General features: G+C 31.1%; 1 protein-coding gene across 9 annotated transcripts in view; it reads right to left on the bottom strand.

The window, feature by feature from the left end:
* Akap9 (A-kinase anchoring protein 9) overlaps positions 1-17948 on the bottom strand; it is a 138348-nt gene that overhangs the window by 59054 nt on the left and 61346 nt on the right. For 7 of the 9 annotated variants that reach the window (XM_071612189.1, XM_071612191.1, XM_071612217.1 and 4 more), the window contains 8 exons: positions 17830-17929; positions 16597-16689; positions 15573-15779; positions 13674-13898; positions 12478-12618; positions 11903-12006; positions 9242-9447; positions 3857-4089 (listed from right to left, as the gene is read on the bottom strand). In XM_071612189.1, the coding sequence (XP_071468290.1) occupies positions 3857-4089; positions 9242-9447; positions 11903-12006; positions 12478-12618; positions 13674-13898; positions 15573-15779; positions 16597-16689; positions 17830-17929 (1309 nt within the window). The remainder of the gene's footprint in view (positions 1-3856; positions 4090-9241; positions 9448-11902; positions 12007-12477; positions 12619-13673; positions 13899-15572; positions 15780-16596; positions 16690-17829; positions 17930-17948) is intronic. The other 2 variants (XM_071612199.1, XM_071612211.1) reach the window with 2 other exon arrangements.

Below are 17948 nucleotides of genomic sequence, written 5' to 3'. Positions count from 1 at the left end.
ATAATTATATTATAGTTATGCACTATGTTGATGTTAGGGAAAGCTGAATGAGTGGTTGGTACATGGAAACTCTCATAGTTTTAGAATTTTCTGTAAGCTTAAAGTTATTTTAGAATGAAAAGTTAAAAACTGTCCCCTATGACTCCAAATCTTATGAAGAGTTAAGGAGAGAAGAGGTCAGAGTATAATCTGGTTTTTCAGATACACTCTGACCTTCTCTCCCATGCCTCTCTCCACTGTCCTTGCTCCAGCTGCCCTGTCCTCTGTCAAGCACACCCCCTGGCTTTTGTAATTGCTATTCCCCTGCCTAAACATTCTTTCCCATTTACCTGTGTATTAGCCTCCCACTCTTCTTTAAGGAATATGAATTCATATCACTTTATCAGAGAGGCCTTTACTAATTTTCCTCGATAAAATACTCTCTTTCTTCATTATGCTGTACTTCCCTTTATTCTTTTACACAGCAGTTATTACCATCTATGCATCTATTTATTATTGGCCTCCGCCATTAAATTATGAGCTCCTGCGAGCAGGGATTTTGTCCATTTCCCTTATCACTGTATCTCTAATATTTAGAACAATAATTGTTATATAGTAGGCACTCAAAACTTCGCTGAATGAATGAATGAATGAATGAATGAATGACTTATCTCAAACATCAAATCAAAGCTTTATGGCCTGCACCTTACCCCAAACTGTCAGATGCTATTCAGAGTATCCTGTGCAGAGCTATTTGCCTGTATTTAACTGAAAGCACAAAGATATCACAGCAGTGCCATTTTGTTATAAAAATGAAGAAAATAAATCAAGGTTAAAGGAAGAAGAAGCAAATGATAATATATTAAAGAGGAAAATGGGATACTAGTTATTTCACAAAAATGTTACACTTAATTTTGTGTCAATTTAACGATTAAATGTATTCATTTGGTTCATAATATTTTAGTTATTAACAATATTCTGAAGAAGTCATTGGATTTAAATATTATCCATGGTTAAGATTAATAATTGTTCTGCAGTTAGTTTTAAAAACTGTCACAAAGCTCCTAGTCCCTTACTTTAGCACTTAACAAATTGAGACTCATTTGGAAAATACCGTGACCAGGCTCTTACTGCACCTCACTAGCTAGTCACATAAACAGAGAGTTGTCATGTGTTATGGACTTGACCTAGGGAACTGAGTGTTTCAGGAAGATCCCACACACTTAACTGTTGACCGATGGCAGTTTTAATGACTATGGCGAAGTTTTCTCTAGTTGTCTGTAAGAGCAAATAATCTGTAGAAACCACTGTTCACTTGTCATTTATTTGTCATTTTCCATGGTGATTATCAAAAGATAAATACTATAGTACATTAACCATAATGTGCATAATTTATAGTGGCATTGAAGAGCAGCAACACTATCAACAGTGGTCAAGTTCCAGGTCAAAAGTATGTTATAAGGATCAAGAAAGAAAAAGTAGGGCTGCAATTGTAGCTCAGTGGTAGAACATTTGCCTAGCGTGTGTGAGGCACTGGGTTCCATCCTCAGCACCACATTAAAAAATAAATAAATAAATAAAATAAGGTTATTAAAAAAAGAAAGAAAGAAAAAGTATTACCAATTGTTTTCCTGGTAGAAAAAGTATAAATCATAGACTATAAACACTAATATGACTGAAATAAGCATAAACAAAACAAAAAGAAGAATTTAATATGGAATTATCTATACTATACAACTTTCATAGAATAAAAGGGATAATTAAGATGCATATGCATTCAAGCTTTAAGTACTGACTCAGCTGACTCAGTGGACCCGCATACTCTAGAAGTGGTTTATGGATAAGCATTCTAAAAGAGAGAGAATGTAGGACTTAGGCTAATTATAAAAGACTAAAAATGTAGTAAATCTTGGTAAAAATGTGTATTTTTTAATGTTAACTATGGAATTTCACATTTCAACACAACATTTACAATGTCAATGTTTGAGTTTAAATAGTCTGCTCAACTTTGGGCTAAAGGAAAGGTGACTAGAAAATTCTCTGATCCAAGAGTGTAAAATTAATGTCTTAATAATACAAATGAAGCTGAATTTTATGGGTACCATTTCATTTCCTTACAAGCACTTAGGATGTTGATAATGAAAAATAAAATAACTCTTCAGACCTTTGAATATAGGACCACCACTGATTTTTTTTTTTTTAATTTAAATCATTTTCCCTACTCTTGGCAAATAACAAGCATTGGAGCTTTCAAGAATATTATATGTCTTTGGTTCTCTGTGATGCTCAAGTAAATTTTTGAGTTACTGAAATAGAAGCTTTAATCATTCTGTACATGCTACAAAAGAAAGCTCTAGAGAAACAAGAATTGCCCAAGGTTAGAAATTTCATCTGCTATTTAACTACAGGCCTCAGAATTAATCTATGAAAACATTTTTGGGAACTACATAAGGCATATGTTTGCTTTAGTTTGGCCAATCAAGGTGCAAACCAGAAGATATCTAACTATTTTATTTATCTAACTATTTTATTTATCTAACTATGTATTCCCCATCCTTTCCCCCAGTGCTGGGGATAGAACTTAGAGCCTTGCATATACTGGGCAAGTGCTCTACCACTGAGCCACATAACAGGAAATACATTATGATGAATTTCCCTGACTAGTTAGTGAATTCCCCTTACAATATGTGGTATCTCAAGAGTCTTTTCAAGGTATAATTCATATTCTATCATAGAAAAAAGGTTTAGTTTGTTTCCAAACAGAAAAGAATACCTGGAGAAAATTCTGGGTGTCATATCTGAAGACCAATCAAAGAACAAATATTTCAACAGAAATGTATGTTATTTTGATAATTCCTTCCTTATTGAATCCCAGCAGCATATTAAAAGTATCAGGGGGTGGGACAGTAGATTGATATGAGAAGTTAACCAACTAGTAGGGAATAAATGAATCATTTTAAATGTCAATAATTGAAGAAATAGCTTAAGTCAATAATTTAACCCTAATAGAAATGAATCAGGTATTAAAATGCAAAATATATATTTGTCATAGTTACTATATCTAATAGTCACTGCTATTGCAGAAACATATGCCATATTAAATAATTTATTAGAGAAAAAAGTACCAAAGAAAAGCCAGTCATAAGAACAAGAGCTCAAAGACATTCTTTCAACTTCTCAAACTTAATATTTAAAGAACAATATTTTTTTTTAAAGAATTTTAATATTTATTTTTTAGTTTTCGTCAGACACAACATCTTTGTATGTGGTGCTGAGGATTGAACCCGGGCTGCACGCATGCCAGGCGGGCGCACTACCGCTTGAGCCACATCCCCAGCCCATAAAGAACAATATTTTAAAGGAAAAACTGCTCAAACTAATTTCCTACCAAGAGATAACTGTATGGTGAATTAATCTACTCATATTTATAAAAAGAATGTAAAAATCAAGTTAAGGAATTGCAAGTTTGATATGTAATACAATAATGGTATGTTATGACATACTACAACATACAGTTTTAGACATTTCCACTACAACATATAGTTTTAGAGATTCCTTATAGTATTAAATAACATTTTAATGTAACATTTCACACAATAGTGAAGTTAAAATCTCTTTTGATATAAAAAAAAGTAATGTGTAACAATCTAGAAAATCTGGATATTAAAACATCAATGAGTTTTTGAACTGGAAGAGCTCATCATTACATTACCTTCACCACCAAAAACAAGACTACTAAAACTAATATTGGTTATTACAAACACAGCCAATTATTAAAGAGAAGCCCAAATAAATTTCTGTGGGACAGTAGAGAGAAATATTTACTCATTTATGCCTTATGCAATATTCAGTAGGTAGTAATAATTAAGGAGTTTACCTGACTACTAGTTTCACTTAGAGCTTCCAGTATTTTTTCAACTGCTGCTTGTAGTCGAGAACTAATATTCAGCATTAATTCTTCATTTTCAGGATCTATTTCAGTTCCAGCAAAACCAATCCTTATAAGGTGCTGCGATAATTCTGTTCCTTCCTCAGTTACTTTTGAACACATGCTATTATCAGTTCTTGGCATATCACTTCCAGAATAAGAGGGTATGGATCTGTCTATAACTAGAGTAACAAAATGTTAAAGGCATACATTAATAACAATAATTTCACTTTAAATTTTTAAAATCAAGTCAAATTGAAATCATTTTTCAAAGTACATGTGTTTTAATAACAGCATTGTAAAATTGCAGAATTTAAGATTTGGGTTATTTGGTAATTTTTCTTTAATAAAACTTTTGGGTTTTTTTTTTTGGGGGGGGTACTGGGGATAAAACCCAGGGCCTTGCACATAATAAGCATGTGCTGTATTGTTGAGCTATACTCCCAACCTGATAAAAACTTTTTAAGATAACTTTTAATAGATATTTATCAATTGTTAAGCATGTAGAGTTTGCTAAGAAATGGGGACACAAAGGAGACAAAATCTGGTTCCTATCGTGAAGGACTTTACAGTATAATGAAACAACACACATATATACATAAGGAAAAAAAAACTCTTGTGCAGTGGGATGTAACGGGTTATGGAAGAATAGAATAAGTGCTCCTAATTTGTTTGGAGTAACCTGACTTTTAAGCATTACATATTTGAACATTACCTGCTCTGGCTACAGATTAAAAGAAACAGATAATTTTGTAGCTTGGTATTTTTGTTAAAAGTATACTGGGAAGAAATTAGGATGATGAGCAGTGCTAAGTTAACTACAGACACTGTTACCATACTATCAACATTATTGTTACATCTTACATAAGAAAATCTGGTTGACATAGGCAGATGATAAGCTTTGCAACTGAACAGAGGAGTATTAATAGAATATGTGGAGACACATAAACTGTTAGAAATTTGGGTCTGCAGAATTAGGGGTCATCTGTAAAAAGGGAAGAGTTTAAACACTGAAAGTGGTTACATCTGTTTTAGGAGTGATATTTAGTGAAAGGAGGAAACAAAGTTGGAGCCTATGTATATCATAAGCTAACAAAAGAAGCCATATAAGAAATATCAGATAGACAGGAAAGGGATGTTCTAGAAGAGAACATTTCTAAAAGGAAAAGACTTTAGTGAAGTTATTTGCCTAGAAAGACAAACAGTCAAGGATTATGCTATGAATTTAATGACTAAAAAGTCACTGTTCTCAGAAAGAAGTGTTGGTACTATAAGAACAGAAACTAAAGTCAGTTAAAGCAAGAGTTAGTCTATTCTTTGTAATTTTTTATACCTTCATTTTATATATAAATTTTTTATGCAGTGCTGAGGATTGAACCCAGAGCCTCACAGGTGCTAGGCAAGCACTGAGCTATATCCCCAGCCCAGTCTCTTCTTGCTTATTCTCTTATAAAGTATACTGAAGTTTACCTTGCAGGATGTGTGTGTGTAAGTTAAAAGAAATAAATAGTTATTTTTATGAATATAAAATGAAATTTTATGGTACAATATGACATTTTGTGGTACAGAGAAGTAATCAATGGTGAGAAAAAGACTGAAGATTCTGTGTAAACATGGGAATAAAACTAAAACACAAATTACAGAAAACACAAGCACAAGGTGAAACAAAGCCATTTATAAATGATCACTGAGTGTTAGTTTTTTTTGGAATGGCAGCAACAACAACAAAAATAGGAAATAAAGCACCTAGAAAAGATAAAGATGTCAATCAGCTTAATGTATTTTTCAGGGCTGGAGGTGTAGCTCAGTAGTAGAGTGCTTGTGCTTGCCTGGCCTGAGTGCGGTCCTAGGTTCAATTCCTAGTGCGCGTGCACACACGCACACACTCACACACACACACAAAATTGAAGATAGAAATTATCTGAAATAATCTGAATATGTTCCATTAAAGAAACAAATTTGTTTGTTCCTATGAAACAAAAACGAAAGACAGCAAAATTATAATTACCCATAATGACTAGTCTGGGGGAAAAATCTGAGGACAAAAAAAAGAAGGGCTATTTTATAACATGCCAACAGAAATCAAGAACAGGCAATTTGGTGAACAGAATCACTTGAGTGGTGAACCAACCACTCAGATGTATGTTGAAAACAAAGCAAATAATAGTTATTCAAGTCTTTTAGTCATATACTTTATGAATTATACCATTCATTTCCTGATGCATAATGGTAAGTTTTTCAGGTTAAAGGAGGGTGAGCAATATCATAGTGTCTTCCCAGCCTCAGTGGCTCACTGAAGACCTCTATAGTTCCAATTGGAAATCATGAGAATCAAGCTTGACCCAAGGGTCTAACAGAGGAAAACTGTACTAAAAGATATGGAGTGGAGACTTAAAGAAATTTGTCCAAAGTCACATTAAGGCAGAAAAAAAAAAAATGAGGCTTTCTCATTACTAATCCAGTATTCTTTCTATAACTTCCCACTGCTTCAAAAGGAAGCTGAAGCAAACAAACTTCAATCCATGGACTCCTACAGGAAAGATGAGCATTCTACCCCTAAACTATCACACTGCAGACCTAAAGGAAATTTTCGTTCAACAACCTAGGGAACTCATTTTTATGAACTGATCTAATATCCACTCAGGTTCAAGTGATTTGACATTTGGCCAAAATTTCCTTTCAATTTCATAAACTAGTTTGCTTTTATGAGGAAGTGAATATTAGCACAATCATTTATTATTTTCAAGTGTTAACAAGTTCATATATGTTTAAAGCCTAAACAAGTTCAGGCTTGAAGGCTGAAACTACATCACAAGTGATACTTTAAAAAAAAAAAACAACAAAAGTTGATTCACAATCAGATTAAGCCTTAATTTTTTTTTTGTTATGGTAAATAACACAAATCTTTCAAAGGTGCATTTTAGTTTTTACAGAAATGCTTCCATTAAGAATGTGAAGAAATGTCAAAAGAACTTCTTACATATGGGGCATATTGTCAATATTTAAAGCCAGTATTTTCATAAAATAAATGTTTTAAATCAAACTCTATTAATTCAATATATCCTTAAAGATGCAAACTAGGTAAGTATACCCCAATGATTTAATTTTATTAGTAAAAGTAACATAGCCAGGCATGGTGGGGTATACGCCTATAATACCAGCAACTTGGACAGGAGAAGTATGGGAAGTTTAAGAGCAGCCTTAGCAACTTAAACCAGGCTCTACACAACTTAAGATAAAAAGGGCTGAGTTATAGATTAGTGGTTAAGTATCTCTGGGTTCAATTCTTGGTACCAAATCAAACCAAAGAATTATTTATAAATACAAAAATATAAGATTGAGTTAATTAAATGGACCAGCAGAATTATCTGTGCCACAATATTTTACACAATGTATTTCTTAACTTTGGATTGAATTTTTCTTCTAATGTTTTCTGAATCAACAGTTGATTTCAACAGTTAACATTTTTAAAGATCAATAATAAGAATCATAATCAATTCATATATGTACAAAATGGTTGTAAGTAAAATATTAAGTATGATTTAATCTTCCCTTGAACAGTAATCTCAGTGTTTCCTTTACTAGACTATGAACTACTGTAAAACAGAGACAATACAGAAATTGCTGAATAAGTGTTTATAGAATTGAACAGATAAAGTTGCTTATAATTAACAAACTATTGCTAGATATGTTAAAATAGACACTATCTATGGATATAGATAGTGGATAGAGGATCTGCTTTCTCCAAGAAAATGAACATAAACATTATCCTCTGTGTTTGCTTGATCTCAATTACCAATTTGTCTTTATAATTCAGCATACTGCTCCTTAAGTAGTTGCTGTTGTTTGCTGAATATTCAGTAGCCATTTTAAGAAGTATCTATGAGAAATGCTAACAAAAAGGCAAAAAATATTTTTGCAATGTACAGAACATTCCTTAGAGTGTCTTTTGAATATGGAAGTCAATCTAGTACAGTTCTTACCAACAGAACAGCAAAATTCCTCCCTAGATGATTAAGTGAAACCAGGTAATTACCTTACAAATTTTTTGGTAGTCACTTTTATAAGTTTTAGGTATTTTCAAACATTACCTAATTCTTCTTAATACATCAAGATCCATATATAGACATAATAGTCCTTCATTGAGAACTTAACCAAAAGTAAGTTAATTTGAAAAATATATCTACCTAGTTTGAAAAGAGTAAATGTGGAAGGAAGGGTTTAAAAGTCAGGATTATTTCATCTTGTATTTTACTAAAAATGGCATTGAAAATTATTTTTGAACTCACCTGAAGTGTCTTTAATTCAAATTTATTTTAAATTCCAAATCAATCTTTTCTCTGTAGTTAAAATGTACTGCTGGCTAACTAGTACTTAAGCAAACCTTGTGTAACTGGAATACTTTCTATTTTTCCCCATGAAGCTTAAAAACTAGAATGTTTCAAAAATTGTAAAGCTCTGGCATTTCAGAATATTTCCCTCTACCTGGGCAGAAGTGGTTGGATGTGAAATGATAGTGAACTATAGGCTTGACCTTCTAATTTAAGAATCCAGGGCCTATTTCTCTGGAAGCACCTGACTAACCTTTCCCCTCTTTGATTTCCTGATATCTTCTCCAGCAAGGAAAAAGGAACAAAAAAAAACAAGACAGATTGGAGGTCAGCAATGTGATGGTAAAAATTTAAAATAAGAGTGTACAATCACAGATATAAAAAATTGTGTTCTATATGTGTAATATGAATAGTAAAACATTCTGCTGTCATATTTAACAAATTAAAATTTAAAAAAATAAAAAAAGAAATTAAAAGAAGAGCCCAACCCACACAGCTACAGGAAGATGTCAGAATTAGGAAAAAAGCCATCTCATAACAGGACCTAATCTTTATATCTACACACAAAAACTGTCAAACCACTTTTCCAAAAGGAAGAAAGGACCTAACAGAGGATAGTCTTTGGTTTCTTATAATCACATTCTTCTAACTATCTCAATGAAAACTGGTGCTGGATTCTTAACAAGTTCTTTATTTTAAGCTTTCCTGATTTACAGGGTGGTGATGTGGAACTTTTCCTTTATAAGTGGAGAAATGAAAGAGTCTTCTGTTTTGCGTAGGCATACCAAGGTATATAATGGCAACTCTAAAACATTCACTTGCAAATGCTATACAATAATACATATAGTGCTTTGAACACAGTGGCTTTGTGTTTGGAGGTGCATTTGTTGAAAAATACTTGAATATTCTCTCTCCTATATATTCTACACACAGAAAAAGTGCCTTGAACTCAGAAAGATGATTTGAAGATGATTATTTCACAAGCGTATGAAACTAGTATTACCTCTTATGTGTTCCTCTTGGATACCTGACTTTACAGGTGCCTCTGATTCTGACCTCCAAATAAGGCTGACAGATGACTGGCCTTTACTAGATCTATCTAAAATCCCGAGAACATGGCGGCCAATAGTTTCTTCAACAGCTATGGTAGTCTTTACAACTTCTAAGAGGATCTTCAGAAGTCTGTTATTAGTTTTCTGGAGTGTAAACCTATACAGATTTAAAAAAAACACATTTATTAAAATATTTAATCTCTTTATAAAACATTTAATCTTAAAATATTTATTTATTAAAATATTTAATCTTTTTACAGTATAAAGCCTTTGCTACTATCTCACCAAAAACACAATGCAAAATATGTGTTTGGTGAAAAATATCATATAGATTTGCTCTATTAAAATAATACAATAGCACCTACAATGAAGTGCTTCTTACTCTTAATTTATTTTTTTAAAAAAGTGATTTGTTTAGAAAACAAATGTATAACATTTTTAAAGGTGCATTTTATTGACCTGAAATAAATCAAATAATTATATTTTTTAAGATAGTAATTAAATTGGAAGAAAACTTTAAGGAGACATAAAACTTAAGTTTCAAAAAGTGTGGTAATACCAATATCTACATAATTGCGTTGGTTATACTGTTCATGTTTATATACATATAAGGTTTATCTTTTTATGTGTCAGACAACAACATTTTAATATATAATTAAGAATCCAACTAGAAAAAAAGTGGTAGTATTTGTATAATTTCTTGGTGATAAACTAGATGTTTCAATTACAAGAACTGGCAAAGACCTGCTTTTAAAAAGGCTTTCAGTGAAACTACTCAGTCAACACCACAGGAAATATCATAGGCTGTTATTATACCTGCTCCAAAGACAAAAATATCTCTAGTTACACACATTGCACTCAGCCAGTAGGAAAAAAAACATATTTTCAAATAAGTAGAAATAATAGCTTGTCTTTTTAGAGATAAGAAATACATTCTAATTTTAAAATGAGAAAATATTGTTAATCAGCCTTCAAAATATCTTAGCACTATGAACATGTTAATGCCTATATTTCTAGACTTTTTTCCTCCTCTGCTTCACTCAAAAATATATACATTTTAAAAACAAAAACTGATCATACTGGACAATGTGTTTTGTAAGCTTTCTTTTTAGCTTAACATGAACATTTTACCATGTGAAAAATGTGCTTCCATAAATGATGATTCAAAAGATTATATGATTAATTTTATGAATAACTAAACAACTCACTCAACAGTTTAATTCAACAGAGATACTATGGTTATAAGCTTTATATTTAATACATGTAAGATACAATAAGAAACTTTCATAGTAGGGTCCCCTGGCCTAAGAGACTTCTCTCAACCTCACATGTTGTTTGACACATTACCAACAATCTGGTTGAAAGGGTATCTGTTTCACAGGCACATGACAGACCTATATTAAGATCAGGTAATAAATGGAGAAGTTTTCCTTTAGTATTTGTCAAGTGAAAAAGAGAGTTCTATTTTTGTACCTAGATCAAATTCTCTGCTTACATAACTGAACTCAAGAATGTTTAAACATAAAACCCCAAATAATTTAGTTAGCGGAAAGTAAGGGTTTTAATTCCTTAACTTTTATTTATAGAAGTTTTGTTCAAGTCCTAAATCCCAGGAGTTGGATAATGTGATTAAAACTGATATAATGGTAAAAAGAAATAAAGATGAGCAAGATGTTTATTTTATATTGGCATGGTAACTCTAATTTTCATACACTGTCTTTCTTGTTTGAGTTCCATACTGACTATGTTCTATACTGATGATCCAATGGGGAAGCCAAAATCTTAGGGGCCAAATTCCTCCATGCAAGCTGAGGAAGGAGGTTAGGAGGACCCAAAAAGGTTGACAGTCATAGAAATTGGAAAAGGAGGAAATTAAGTTAGTAGATATTAGTTCTAATTAAAATTTTAAAAATTATTTCCATTTGAACAAAATAAATTTTAGATACTGTGCTTAATATTAATGTGGGATAGTTATAGTATAGTTTTGTACATTTTAATATTAACATCTACAAAATGAAAGTAAGGAACGTTTTGTTAACATTGGGTCATTAATTTATTACTTTATAAAACTAGGATATGTATTAAAAGTTCTCACCTGTTATGCTATGAAAGCATGAAAAAAACTAAATGTTGAATATCTACAAATGCAGTAATTTTTTTTCTCAACATAAACAAACCAGAGAATAGCTCACACTGAATCCATGCCCATACACTGAAGGAGGAAAAAAGAAATAAAGCTCACAGGTAGAACTGTTTTGTTTTTTAGGTTACAAAACAGCATTAAGAAGAATAAAATTAATCAAGAAAGGTTTGATGTCAAAACAATTCTAAACATTTAAAGTCAAGTTTATGATCAATAGCCAATTAAAATTTTTATTACATAAAAAGATTCAAAAATTTGTAATTTAATGTCTAAAAATTGATAATCTTTTATATATTACACATATATGGACATGTTTCATACATAGAAATATATGACATGTTTCATACACAAGAGAGTATTTTTAAGAAAATACACATGTACAAGATAAAAATAAGGATGAATAAAGTTTATTACATTTGAACAACCATTTTAATTGACTTTGCATTGAAAAAATACACATTTTGTATACCTTTCACTGGACAGACTATCAGGAGGTACATCTTCAGGTTTTCTGTCCATTTCCTTTTCTTTCAACGTCTGTTCCTCAATTTCCCTTTGGTTTTCATTTTCATTCTGTTTAAATTTGTGCAACGGCAGAGAGGACAAGACAGAAAGAAAACCTTTCATCTTAGAAACAGCATATCATTCTTCTATACTGGAATGATGTGAAACAGAAAGTACTTGAAATAATATTTAACTACAATTTATCAAGAGATCAGCATTATCAAAAAAAGGATAAAACATTCAAGTGTAGAGATGAAAAATGTTTTAATGGCTTCAAACTAATACACTCTATACAGTGTGACAATAAGGGTTGTCAGGTTGCTCCTTGGTAGAACAACAGTTTCTCCTACAGCAATGCCAGATTCAAATTATCTTAAATAGAAAGCAAGGCATTTTGACTCCACCTACCTTACATCTAAGTGATCACCAATATGTTAAGCTTAGTAACTATAAAAATACGTCTCCCACCAACAATAAAGACAAACAAACCCTACTGCATTGTTGATCTACTGTTCCTAAATGCACCAAAGTCAATACTACCTGTGTTTGCGTACTGCTGCTGCGCAGCTCACAACACAGCTTCTCTCTTCCAGCTAAAGACAGCTGCTTTAGTGCTTCCAACTCCTCTAAAAGCACCCTTTCTCTTTCTGAAACCAGGTTTTCGTTATTTAATGAGGATCTCTAAATAAGAAAAAAGGTCATGGAAGAATATTGATTGTGATAGAGGTAAAAAGCAGAAACATCAAGCAGATTTCTTTTAACCCCTTGGGACCAAGAGACCTTGGTTCTACCTTATATATTTCATTATTAGGGATTAAAAGGCACATATGAAGTTCAATGCAAAATTTGCAACTTTAGAAAAAAAGTTATTTAAACTTAAATATTCAGGAATTTGTATAGTTCGAGTAATATTTTCTCTGTCAATTTTTGCATTGAAATTTTAGAAGAATAAATTCACAAAATGCAATGAAGAAAAGCAAAACTGATTTTTCAAATGATATATTTTATTCTCAAATATCAATTTTCCTATTATTTTATATTTTAAAAATACACGTTGTTTTAGTTTTCAAAATTAAATTCAATAAATTTGTTTTCATAAGAACTTTCATGTAAATATTTCTTGCTTTTCTGCAATAATTTTGTGAGTATATTTTATATAGCAGTTGACAAGAATATAGCTCCCAAATACCATGAAATATTTAAATTTAGAAAAGAATGTTATATAAATTTGAATTTCTCTAATCAACAAGAGATGTGTCCTTGGAGAGAGTTCTAGAAACAGATTACTTCAGAAGATTTCCATTCATGATTAAAAAGATGGATTAAATATAGATAAAGATAAACCTTGGAGATGGTAATTGGTAGACTCACAGAACTATACTATAAATGAACATGGAAAAAGTGAATGACAGCAACTGTATACTCAAGTACCTCAGTATAATATTTCCAAAACTCTCAAAGTGCTTTAGCTATGTATGATCAATAGAATTTTAAAATTTATATTGTAGTCACATTTCCAGTGCCTGAAAGGCAGTTAAATAAAATGATAATGCACATTATACCAGTTGAGTTAGGTGTGCCTAACAAGGTCTAAAGTTGATGCCAGGAACTTCCTGATGTTAAGTATTTGTAATTTATTTGTATCTAGGAAAAATAATTTTGACTTAAAAAAAAAAAGCCACATAAAAAATACCATTATTTCAATTGAGGAGAAAAGAGACTCTAAAGTTCCATACCTGGGCTAACTGTCTATTAAGTCTCTTAATCTCTTCTTGTAGCTGCTCCTGTTCCTCTCGCTGTCGCTCCATGTGTCTCATGTGTGCCTGCCTCAACAGTTCTGTGGCCTGTTGATGTTCTTCATACTGTCGTACAAGTTCTTGCCTCATATCTTCCAACTGTTCTTCGTTTGACATCATTTGTCTAGAAGCATCCATGCTTGATGCGAACATCTTACCATGAATCTTTGATAGGAAAAAACACAAGCAAAAAACTCAATCATAACATATTTTGTGGCAATTAGTCAGCATTGATATTTTAACTGAATATGAAAACAATTCTATTAACAACATAAAGCATCTAAGTTTTAGTTTTATTATTAAACAAAAGCGTAAATCATTTTTTAAAAAACTATTTTTTAGTTGTAGATGAACATAATACCTTTATTCATTTATTTTATGTGGTGCTGAGGATCGAACCTAGTGCCTCATCCATGCAAGGCAATGTACCACTGAGCCACAACCCCAGCCCATAAATCATTTTTTTTAAAAAAGTATTTTTCTTACTTATAATTCCAAAACAACATGAAGTTAATTTATTACCACCATATATGTTATTTTCCAAAAGGAAACAGCTACTTACCAGATAGTTTGACTAAAATCTAATTCTAACAGAGAAAAACAAAATACTCAAGATTCTTTATCCACCCCCTCCAACCCCTACCCCATCCACTTTTTTTTCCGCCCGCACTAGAGATTGATCCCAGGGCCTCACACATGCTGGGCAAGTGCTCTACCACCAAGCTACATCTCCAGCCCCTTCTCTTAATGAAGTTATAACTCCTTTATCTCTCTTGATATTTTATAATGGGGAAATAATATAAACAACAAAAACAAATATATACACACATACACACACACACACAGTTTATAGGGCCAGGGTTGTGCCTCAGTGGTAGAGCGCTTGCCTAGCATACATAAGGCACTGGGTTCAATCCTGGGAACCACATAAAAATAAACAAATAAAATAAAGGTATTATGTCCATATACAACTAGAAAAATATTTTTAAAAGTTAAGTTCACAAAATATAAGGAATTTTGCCTATTTAATTTTTATTCATTGGTCATCACAGTATTATAGAAAACTGCTTATTCAGAGAAAAATTATAATAAATTTTATTTGGAAATAAATGCTTTACATTTATGAGTTTCTCACACTCAAGACAAGTCAATAGGTTCTATGAATACTTCAATCCCTTAAGATACTAATTAAAATCATTCTGCCTTGAACAGTTACAGCTAAATTAGTTTTCATAAACATTTCACAAGTTTTGCATTACATAAAAAGCTGACAGTTTTATTTGAATACTCCTCTGAACAAGATATATCTATCGTGAACATATAAAATAAATTTGAAATTCAGATAATTTTAAAAGAAGTAGAATTTATTGTTTTCTGATAAAGGCTGCAATTAGTTGGGGTAACAGATCCTCAACTAACAAGAAAAAAGAATTAGTACATAGATAATAAGATACTTTGAATTGTCTTCTTGAATTCGTAGCAATTTCCTTTTATGTTCTTACATTTAATTGAGCAAACCTTTTGGTCACAGGTATTACCTAGTTAAAATATAATTAATCTTCAATTAGTTTAAATAAAATTAATACAGGTATAATTTACAATGAGAACTTAACATGTACTATGTCCATAAGACAACCAAGAATACTATGACCTGACTTATTTTATACTTCACACCACTATTGTTTCACTTAATCAAATACCTTATAATTAATAAAACACATTAAAGTCAAGACTGGACTTCATACTTTCATTCTCTATTAATCAGCATTATTGCTACTGTTTTAAACTGAAGATATTTTTATAAGTTTTTCTTTTTTATATTCAAAGAAGCATACTTACAGATTCGCTAACTATAAATGTTTTGTCTTTGGAGAACATTTCTTCTGAAATAGTTAGTTGGTGGACCTCTGATTCTACTACATCATCAAGATGATCACTGTTTGGTAACAGAACTTCTCCATCTTCTCCTAACTCTTTACTAAGTGGCTTAAATTCTTCTTTAAATTTCATGTCCAATGCATCAGAGGTCTGAAGATCAATTTGATCCTGAGATAATTTCATTTCATTAAAATAATGTTTTTCATTTTGCTGACAGAAAGTAAGTGCTTGTTTTGATGACATAGTATTTTCTTTTCCCTTTGATAGTCTAGATAGTTCAGTTTGTTGAGCAAATGCTCATTACTCAAAATTATATGAATTAGAAAAAAGCCTGGCCTCATAGTTTTAAAAACAAAAATAAATCCTCTGATAAAGTGATACAGAGATAGGCTATTTTTCAATAAATTTAACATCAAAGTGTTTTACTGCCTGCCTTTTAAAATAAAACAAGCAAAACTTTTCTAACTATAACATCAATAAATGCTCAGTACAAAAATAAAAAAAATAAAAGTCTTTATATTTCTTCCTTCCAAGAAAATTCACTTGGCCATGAGTGATCATGTTCCGTGATAATCCTCCATCAGTATCTGTAGTTATTATCTAACATTACAATAATTTATCAGGGTAATACAACCACTTTTTCTCTTCATAACTTTTCCCTCATTTTTAGAATGCCAAACTCCTTTACAAGGTAACTATTTACAATGTAACACATATATAAAAAACTTGTGGCATTCTGAAAAATTGTAATTACTATTCTATATCAAGAAAAAAAATGTTCTTCTCAATGAAAAGCACCGCAAAACATTCTATGAAGCAGCAATTATAGTTGATGCTGTTACACAACTGTTTGATGGACTATATATGAAACTTACAAATAAAAACAAAGTACATACCATCTATAAAATCTATGCTTTTTTTGACAGTTCAAAGATCAAGAAAATCTATAAACCAAGAAAATCTTCCAGATAAACTATAAACTTACCTTAGCTATTTCTTCTTCTAATCTTTCTTGGTATTGTTTTTCCAACAATTGAACCATATTTGTTTCTTGTTTCATTCCACATTCATTAGAAAACTAAATTAAAGAGTGAAATATGACAATTTACACTGATTTTACACCATTAATTTTAAGGCTGTACTCAATATTCCAAAAATATCACTATTTTTGGACACTTTCAAATAAAAATAAATTTCAGTTATCTTTTAACTAAAAACATTTAATCTAATAATCCCACGAAATAATTACACTTATTATAAACTTAAAGATGCAAAGAGAGAAATATATTTACATATCTGTAATTATTAGCATAAATTCTAGGGTGGGTTAAGGATACTTAAATATAATTAATAAGACATATGTATAAATGTATATTTATTTTAAGTAAAATGTTAACAAGTGGCTATGTTTGATAATGAAATTATGAGCAAATTTTCTTCTTGGTATTTATTAAAAGAACACAATTTTCCACATACAAATTATTTTTATCAATTAAAAAAATAAATCTTCTTTTAGAAATGTAGATATACTGTCAACATGAAAGTATTTGTTTATTTACCAATTATTTGAATTTCATCCAACAGATATTTAATAAGGGATGAGTGTGGCTCATATCTCTTCTTAATATCCAGAATGAGAAAGGGCAATAGGCAGTGATTTTAATTTTTACTAGAATTTAGAATTATTCAGTGAAGATGAAGATGCAGTTGGGGGTTTGAAAAAAGTTTTGAATAATACAATGTTGAGGAGAGGCAGAGAGTGGTTCGGTGGCAAGCACGGTAAAAAAAGCGTTTTTCTATCATTACTTCTGTTGGAAGATGGCCTGATCCATTATTCCAGCCCTAGCACCTTGGATTTTAGGGAATCCTAAACACCATTCTGAAGATATCCTCTGCTTCCATAAGGGGAAGAAAAGACTATGTTGGCCATGGTACTGAAGCTGATTTGTTACACAGTTCATAAAGAAATGTTACAAAGAAAAAATTTAAACTGTAATAAGGGAGGAAAATTCTCAAATTTAACTTTCTCTGTGTTTTTCCTATGCTATGAAAATATTTCTATAGACATTCTGGATCTTTTACATAAGGTATTATCCTCATGCTTTATGCTTAATCTTAGCCAAATATTTACTACATAATTACAAAACTGAAGACATAAAATTGATAGTAAGAAAAAGTGTACATAACTGTTTAAAAATGAAGATTAAAAATAACATACCTCTATTGCATGATCAATATTCTTTTTTAGATAATTTCCAGGATGTACTACTGATTTCTGTACATCAGATTCTTTAATTACCACTGAATCAACAGAGAAGCTAAATATAAATAAAAAAG

The sequence above is a fragment of the Marmota flaviventris genome, chromosome 1, assembly GCF_047511675.1.
Source record: "Marmota flaviventris isolate mMarFla1 chromosome 1, mMarFla1.hap1, whole genome shotgun sequence".
In the NCBI taxonomy this organism is placed as follows: domain Eukaryota; kingdom Metazoa; phylum Chordata; class Mammalia; order Rodentia; family Sciuridae; genus Marmota; species Marmota flaviventris.
The sequence above is the reverse complement of the archived record's forward strand: the minus strand, read 5'-3'. Positions and strand labels throughout refer to the sequence as shown.